Source organism: Oryzias latipes, chromosome 11, assembly GCF_002234675.1.
Source record: "Oryzias latipes chromosome 11, ASM223467v1".
NCBI classification, from domain to species: domain Eukaryota; kingdom Metazoa; phylum Chordata; class Actinopteri; order Beloniformes; family Adrianichthyidae; genus Oryzias; species Oryzias latipes.
The window spans coordinates 19265158-19274200 of NC_019869.2; the positions used below are offsets into that span (position 1 = coordinate 19265158).

The window sequence follows — 9043 nt, forward strand, 5'->3', positions numbered from 1 at the left end:
ATCACTTGAGTGGAAGGAATCAGCTGTTGCTCTGAAGTTGAAGGTGGCTTCGTTGGAGTCTCTTCCTGGAATCTGTTTTCTTCCAATAGAACACCTCCATTTTTTTCTACTTTTGTTCCATTTCCTTCACAAACAGGTCTTCAGCGGGACACGCCCCCGTGCATAAACAGAGTCTTTTCGTGTAATAAAACTGTTAGAAGCACCTTGGTGCCACAACTTGCCCCCACCCCCGAGGTGAGTGGCTGCCCATTCTGCTCTCACATCACCCACATTTATGACTTCAGAGCAGGACCCCTCCAACACACACATACATCACGTGTTTCCTGACTGCTCCAATTATTCTGAACCATTTCACTTAAAGGCCTACATGCTACCTGGCTGTTGCCCGTCACTGAGGGGGTAATTAAGGCGGGCTGGTGCCGCACAAATGCCCTAAGCTTCTGCATGAATGGCTGCGCCTCTTATCTGCTCTCCCTTCATGATGGCGTGTGCGCCTCGCCCCCTGCACTCCCACTCCCAGGCTCCCACCCTTTTTTTTTTGGTCACATGTTCAGGTGTTGTCCGTGGGATGGAGGCATTACACAGCATCTCGGCTGCTGAAGACACGAGCCAAGCGGACGCCTCTTCTGCCGGTGGTTTAATACTGCCCGTCAACTCCGTCATGGGAAACTGGACGGATCCAAGTGCCAACTCAACAAAGGAGATTCAACTGAACATCACAGACTGCGTTGCTCTTTCTGTCTACAGCTTCACCTTTATGCTGGGACTTCCTGCCAACCTGTTTGTGCTCTTTGTGTATGTGCGCAAAGCTCGTAAACATGGCGCCACACCCAATGTGGTCTATGCCCTAAACCTTTGCCTGGCCAACCTGGGGCTGGTGGTCTGGTTGCCCGTTAAGGCTCTGGAGACGGTGGTGCAGAGTTGGAGGTTGCCACCGCCCATCTGCCCAGTGTATAGCTTCTTCCTATACTCATCCTTGTACAGCAGCTGCCTCTTCATCACTGCCGTCACGGTGGGACGCTACCTGAGCATTGCCTTTCCCATCATCTACAAGAGATACCGCCATGCGCGACTGTCCTTCTACATCTGCATCACCTTGTGGGGGGTGGTAATGCTGCACCTGAGCATTGGCCTGGTGGCCGAGCGGGGAGGGTACTTCATCAGCATCAAGGACGACGAGCTGGCGTGTTACGACCACTTCAACGCCTCACAACTGGAGGTGCTGCTCCCCCTACGGCTAGAGATGGCTATCGTCCTGTTCCTCCTGCCTCTGATTGTGACTTCCTTCTGCACGTTACGCTGTGTCACGCTGGTGTGGCGCTCAAAGCTGCCCCCTATGGGCAAGAGGAGAGTCCTGGCAGTAGCCCTGTCCACGCTCACCGTGTTTGTAGTTTGTTACGCGCCGTACAATGCATCCCATGTGGTGGGGTTTGTGCTTGGAACAAATGTCGAGTGGAGGACCTTGGCCATGCTGACGAGCTCCTGTAACGTTTTCCTGGAGCCCATGGTCATGCTGATGCTCTCACCGGCCTCATCCAGAGGCGTCCTGCGAAGAATCTGTGGCAGGCAGAGCCAAAGAAACCCTGCAAACATTTTTACAAATGTCAGAGCCCTGACCACCCTCTCAGAGAAGAGCCACACAGGATTGAGCTGATGGTGACAGGTGAAGGGCTGGACAAGTGCAGCCAACCTCCAAGCAGCTCAAGAGAGCTTGAACAACTCACAAAGCCTTGACATCACTTTCTCCTGCTGACTGAAGCAAAGATGAGGTAAAAGCCGTCTACAGATGACGTTCTTGGCCGGCGTGGGCCTGGACTTCCACACTCATGATCCACTGATCGCTGCAGAAATGCCACAGAGTTTGAATTACTGCCTCAATAAGCTACAGAGCAAGTCATGGGTCATCCAAGTCATTCCGCATCTATTCATCATTTCTGACATAGCTTCCACGTGTGTCTGAGATTTTACTGAAGCTTTTTGAATAAACGTTGATGTTTACACATGTTTGAGCTGTTTTCCCTGAGTCATTTTTAACATCCTCCTAGACATCAGTCAGGAAACTCAGAAGGGTTTGAAACAGGAAAAATGTGATTTGTTTGTCCACAAACAGAGCTGATCTGTCTGTTCCAGGAAAACATGAAGAGTCCGGTAATTACATTATCAAGCTGCCGGGAAAAACATCTTCATTTTCCTCTTACCACCAGTAAATAACCTGATCCCTTGCTGGGATTCAAAAACGAATGAGGATTCAATTCAATTTAATTGTATTTTATTTATATGGCCCAATATTACAACAATAGTCGTCTCAATGGGCTTCATTCCGGTAATTATATAAAACCGGTAAGTGTATAAGAACACTAAATCAGTCATAAAATATGATAGGTAATGATAAACTAAACTAAACAGACTAAGCTAAAGTGGGGATCCCTGCCCTTGGACTTTTCTTTTCGATAAAGAAAAACTCCTAATAAAATCGGATTCTGGAATAAAAAGAAGAAACCTCAGGGATTTCCACATGAAGGAGGGATCCTCTCCTAGGACAGACAGGCGATGTACCAGAACTCTTAGAGGAGTGCTGGTTTACACCAGTGAAAATACTTGGTTTGTTTTCTTAGACTGAAGAGACACTTTAAAGACTCCCTCCAATGAAAATTGTGTATTTAACATGTTCTTGCAGCATTTTTCTCACGATGAAGGACATAAACTAAGAAAATTAATCTTAAAATAGCAATTCTGAGTATTTCATTATTCAAATTGTTGTGAATCAGGAGCAGACGAAAAGCATACTGTTTGTAAAAGGCTGCAGCTGTGACAACAGCTTCCTGCTCTGCTCCATTCTGATGCATCCACTTGTAGACGACTAGATCCATTAATTGTTTTCTTAGTCTGAGCTGGAGTCTGGCTGGATAGCTCTGATATTGCTCGCCATTTTTGTTGCACCAGTAATGATAGCTTGGAAGTGTTAGGGGCTGTAAGCTAGTTGGAGAGAGTGTAAAAAAAGGGACGACAGGAAGTCAGGACAGGCATATTCAACGACAACATTCCCGCCCACAACTCAGAAGTGAAATTCTAATGAACCACTGCAAACTATGTCCCAGAAAATAACATAGATTGATTTACATTTTGGCTGAAAACAGCACAATCATAATTAAAATACCACTAGGAACACTTTAGATCAAAAGATGATTGGAGTGGGACTTTAAAGCTGGAGTGAAACTTCGTGTTGACATGGATTCATGAAGGGCACAGATCTGGATTTAACTTCCATCATGATGGAAACAAGAAGAAGTTAGCTCTAGAAGACAAAGTTTGGAGTGAGGGACCTGCCCCTCCCACTCAGCTGATACCAGTGTGGTCCACATTGTCTGTAGACCTGAACCTTCTAAAGGTCTGGCTCTCTAAAGTTTTGAAGTCTCAGTTCTGAACACTGAAAACATTTTATTAACGCTGCAGTTTTCTTTTGTGTAGTGGAAGTTGGTTTCTTGAGCAAAGTTCTTCTGATCACAAAAGGAGTAGAAGTCTTCTTCCTGTGTGACGCTCAACCTCTGATGGTTGCTGGGGAACGTACGGTGGAGGGGTGGGGGCAGGATGTGTCCAGGAGTTTATTAAATTTCCTCAGCTGAAGCAGGTTAAGTGTTACACAGAGGTCCGATCAGACAGAGGGGCTTTGGGAGAAGAGGCAGCAGAGCAACGCACTCCTGCGTCCTTCAGCCTGACAGGTGAGTGAACTGCGCTGCCTTCAGGCTCACTCTGTGCTGCATTCCAGTCCATGCTGTCCTGCTGCTTCACTTCAGATGCTCCATTTACCATAAACCTAAAGAAAGTCAACTATTTTTGTATAAACAAAAAACTGTTTGCAGTTCACTGCCAACTCTATTCTAAACATTTACTATTTCATAAAACATCTCACATTTAAGAGATTTTTGAAAAGTACAAATTTATGTATTTTTTGTATTGAGATGAATGAAAAAAGTAATTCTGACTTTTGATAAGTTCTAAATTAGCCACCGTATTTGTTATTATCAATAGTATCATTAAAAAAAAAACGATTTTTAGACTACATTCTACTATTTTGATGTCTGCTGTCTTCAGAGTTTAGCTCATCTATGCCTATTGATGCAAATATGCATCAAACCACTTTTACTGGAAAATTACCTTAATTTAAAGTCTACATGAAAGCAAAAACATAAGTGAATCATTTTCTATCATGTGATCTGAGAGCCAGGTATACTGCTGCTGTTCATTGTGGGACCTTCATAAGGCCATAAGGCCTCACAGATCTTTGGTGGGGAGAGCAAATAAACCCACCGTATTTCTTCATTAGTCGTTCTTCTTGTTTTCTTTCCTCAGAAATCGCGTTATCTCCTCTTGTTATTTGAGAAATGTGCCCATTGAAGGGTAGAGGCTTCAAAATTTCTTTATTGTCAGTATGAACTTACAGGAATTCTGCTTGTTAAATCTGATAGCTGACACTTTTCTGTGTGGGTCTCCTATATGTCAAATGAAGAACACATCAGAACCGCTTTATCCTCACTTTGGTTCAGGCACCAAACAACCTGTCCAAACTATATCCAGATAAAATGATTCATGCTTTCATCAATCTCACTTGAACTCCCACCCTTCGTATCCAGCTGGTTTTTAACTGGTAACCAGTCACTTTTTTTTTTTTATCAGCACTGGATCCATAAAGACCAGCTGCTCCCAGTGGTTCAAGGAGCCACATACAGTAAACATGTGATTAAATTGATTTTTCTATCAGATCAGACCTTTAAAAACCCATATTTATTGGAACCCATGGAGAGGTAGACCTGTGGTGGTTCTTCCAAGTACACAGAACCTTGGTTGACAAAAACAAAAAATGTCAGGTTGCATCTGACTATCAAAGGGAGCTCCGTTTGTTCTAATTTTAAAGACCCACTCCAATGAAAATGTTGTTTTTAGTGTTTTTAACATGCTCTTGTGGCATTTTTCTCATGATGAAGGATGTGTATTAGGAAAATCAAGCTTAAAATTGGATTTCTGAGTATTTCTTTATTCAAATATATTTGTTTGAAAAAGCTTGTAGTGGTGACGAAGATGCTACAATCGGCAGGTCACAAGCTCTCTGCTCCGCTCCATTCTGAAACATCAACTTGCAGAAAAATAAATCCATAAATGTCTTTGTTGTCTTTATCCGAGCTGGCATCTGGCTCTAAACTGTGCAGCTCAAATATTGCTTGCTATTTTTGTTGAACCGGTAATGTCATGTTGGGGGTGTAAGGGGTTGTCACCTAGCTGCAGAATGTATGAACAAAGGGATGATGGGAAATAAATGTCGGCTCAAACCCCCTCAACAGTATCGCACTCAACTAAGAAATAAATTTCTTATGAACTCCTGCTGTTCTGCAGAAACTACATAGAAAACAAAATTTCTAGACCTCTATGTAATTTAGGATACATTTATGAGGGGATGTTCGTTTAGGATTAGGCTGTACAAAATCAATGGAAGAGATAATTTGGGAACCTGTACAAAATTATCGAGTTAGCATGTTCCCATGGCAACATATTTAAAGTTGTGCTGAGGTAATTTTCTATAACAGGTTTAACTGACAGTGTTTCCATACCTTCACCCATACCTGAACTCAGACGCTAATGTTTGAGCTCTTTCTCTCCTGCAGAGTTTGGGGGCGGGTCTTCCATATCCGAGCCGCCATCATGCCGCTCAGCCAGCTGCTGCTCTCCATCTACATCCTTACCTTCCTGATTGGGGTCCCCACCAACATCCTGGCCTTCTGCACCTTCTGCTGCAAGCTGCGTCGCAAGCCGACGCCCATAGACGTCCTTCTCCTGAATCTCACCATCTCCGACCTCCTTTTCCTGGCCTTCTTGCCCTTCAAAATGAAGGAGGCGTATGACGACATGGTGTGGCTCCTGCCGTACTCGCTGTGCCCCTTGACCGGCTTCCTGTTCTACGTGACCATCTACAACAGCACGCTGCTGCTGACAGCTGTTAGTGTGGAGCGCTACCTGGGCATGGCCTTTCCCTTCCAGTATGCAGTGTGCCGCCGGCCTCGCTACGCCGTGTTGGCCTGTCTCTTGTTCTGGGCGGTGTCTCTCTCTAACCTCAGCTTTGTCTACATCTTACCTTTCTCCCAGTGGAGCGAGGGCAATCACGGCCACAACCACAATGTCAGCAATCCAACTTCCCCTCCACCCACCTGCTACCTGGAATTCACCCCAGAGGAGCTCAGCATCGTCATGTCCGTCCGATTGGAGCTCTTCCTCATGCTCTTCTGCATCCCTTTCCTCATCAGCTGCTTCTGCTACATCAACTTCATCCTCATCCTGTCCCGCCTCCCCAACATCAGTCGGCGACGGAGGCTACGTTGCATTGGCCTGGCGCTCGGCACACTCATCGTCTTCACAGTCTGCTTCGGGCCGTACAACGCTTCCCATGTGGTGGGCTTCGTCCGCCAGGAGAATGAGGATTGGAGGAGCATCGCCCTGCTCTCCAGCACCCTCAACGCCTGCCTGGACCCCCTCATCTTCTACCTGTCCTCATCGGTGGTCAGGTCCACACTGAACCGCCTCTTCAGAAGCGTGGCGGAGAAGCTCCATATCCTACGCTGTGGGGCAGCACCTCCCAACCCTGAGCCTAAACTACCAAAGACAGAGAAGTACAAGGAAGAAGCCCCCCCATGAAAGCTCGGACAAGACTCTCTTGTAAATAATTGATGCTAACTTTTCAATGTTGAAGCTGCAAAAGGTGACAATCCACAGATGTTCTTAACTTAAGAGACTTCTTGTCTGCTGGTTAAGGTTCAAACAGCACAGATCCACATGATGTTCAGGCTTTCTTTGAATCCAGGATTTGACTTTTAACAGTCTCAGCTTTAAGGATGAAGTTAGAAGCAGCCAGATGTGCAAGGGAATCCAAAGAGATCTTCTGTTTTTCAACCACAAACTATGTAAAGTTATTGAAAACTATCTCTTTTTTTTTTATATAATTTAGAGTTTCATATATAGCTCCAAATACCACTGTTTCAGGTACACACACAGTTGTTCTGTGGTTTCAAACATTAGAATTTACTTCAGGGCGAAAAGGATCCACAGGTTTGCTGTCCTGCAGATGACCGGTTTATGAGGGTACATTTTGAAAAACATCTATCTGACGGTAAAAGTCCAACTCCAATCATCTTTTGATCTCAAATAAAAGTAGTCTTTTTATTACAATCATGCCGTTTTTAGCCAAAATAAAAAATACTTGTGTCATTTTCTTGGACATAGTTTGCCTCTGAGTTGTGGGGGAAACTGTTGGTGCAAAGTAAGCCCACCCCGCTTCCTGTTCTCCATCTGTTTACATCTTGAGTCAACGTTTTTGACACAAAGTGCCAATTCAAAATGTTCTCCTTAACAACTGTGCCATCACCAACTAAACGCAATCTCTAATTCAAAGAAATATGCGAACATTTCAAATATATCTGAAATTGTATTTAATTCACAAACAATAGGTCAGATTTTGGCATTAACTCAAAAAAGTGCTTTCATAACAATATTGCTATAGGAAACAGATCAAAGCTGAAATAGTATTGTAACTACGTTGGTTTCAAACAATTAGTACTGCATTTGTGGTCTGTCGTACCTACAGCAACGTATTATTGGATACGTCAGAACAAAATACCATCAATATTTCTAAGAACTTCACATCCATTAAAATAAAAAAAGCACATTTTGGCTTTTGTTACATTATGAGACAGGGCCTGAGTAACTTCATGTAAGTTCATTCTGTTACTTTTATTCCATGAAAAATTAAATATTTTTACTTTTTTCTTGGTTTGCAAATTATAGTGATATACATTCTCCGTAATTTGACAGCATCTATTTTTCCTTTCGGAGTGGCGATCAGCTGAAGAATTCATTTTAAAACTTGTTCACAGTTAGTTTTGAGATTTGGCAGGACAGAAAGAAAGTCTGGGTTTAATCTGACCTTGCTTGATTATTATTTAACAAACTGAACTTATAACTTCAGCCATGTGAGCCGCCAAAAACTTGGCCAAAAAGAAGAAGAACAACAGCTGGGCTGTCCAAAACGTGTGCAGCAGCTCGCACCCTTGCGCATGCGCTCAAGTTCGCTCAGACACGTGTCACCCCACCTGTTATCTCACCACCAACCAGTTTTCAAACATACAGGATCGTTTTCAGGCCTGCAGCGTTTAAGCCCCCCGCCATTCTTTCATTGTTCTTGAAGGGAAAAGTCGCTGTTTCAAATCCGAAAATTCCAAACAACTGATGATCAGGTGCTTATTGTTGTCACCCCCATTTGTGCCACTGTCTTTCTCTCCGCGTGCCGATCCCTGGTTTGCATGCTCCTCGCCGGCTTATAACCCCAATGTAACATTAGCAATGCAACAAAAATGTCGAGCAATATCGGAGCCATCCAGACGTACAGTTTTGAGCCAGATTCCAGCTCGGACGAGGAAAACAAACGTACATGGATCTATTGGTCTGCAAGTGGTGGATGCATCAGAATGGAACAGAGCTTTTTCAAACTGCATTTTTGTGTCTGCTCCTGATTCACAACAATTTAAATAAAGAAATACTCATAAAAGCAATTTGAGCTTATTTTCTTTGAACTATCTCCTCTGTCATCAAAATACCACAAAAACATGTTAAAACACCATTTGTATCAGAGTGGGTCTTTAAAAACCAAGGAAAATATGCGGAGAAACACACAAGGGGGGGAGAGAGGACATTCCTGCAAGTTCAGAACATAGCCAGTCTCTGCAGGTCCTAGCAGAACACAAGAAACATTAAAATACCACACGGACGGTCTGCAAACCGGATTTCAACAAACATCTTTCTTTGGATCAATGTACTTTGCCAGACATGGGGATGGTGGCTAAATGGTGTGTGGTCTTGCACTCTTGCAGGGCATCATCAGAGCCTGTACTACAGCTATAGATTACCTGATCTCTGTGCAGACTCATAAAACCTTCTAGCTGAAAGAAGGACTTCTTTATTATCTGTAATAAATGTTTGCTTGCCTAAGTGAAAAAACAGATAA

General features: G+C 43.9%; 1 protein-coding gene across 1 annotated transcript; it reads left to right on the forward strand.

Moving 5' to 3' along the window:
• Positions 1 to 568: 568 nt before the first annotated feature.
• On the forward strand, positions 569 to 8446 carry LOC110015930. The gene is made up of 2 exons (XM_020707241.2): positions 569 to 1566; positions 5658 to 8446. The coding sequence occupies exons 1-2, from the start codon at positions 569 to 571 to the stop codon at positions 6679 to 6681; spliced, it is 2022 nt and encodes a 673-aa protein (XP_020562900.2). The 3' UTR covers positions 6682 to 8446.
• The last annotated feature ends 597 nt before the right edge of the window (positions 8447 to 9043 follow it).

Coding starts and splice junctions, on each gene's coding strand:
- LOC110015930 (XM_020707241.2), top strand. CDS start 569: ATGGAGGCATTACACAGCATCTCGGCTGCTGAAGACACGAGCCAAGCG. Junction 1,567..5,657: donor CTGCGAAGAATCTGTGGCAG/GCAGAGCCAAAG, acceptor TCTCTCCTGCAG/AGTTTGGGGGCGGGTCTTCC.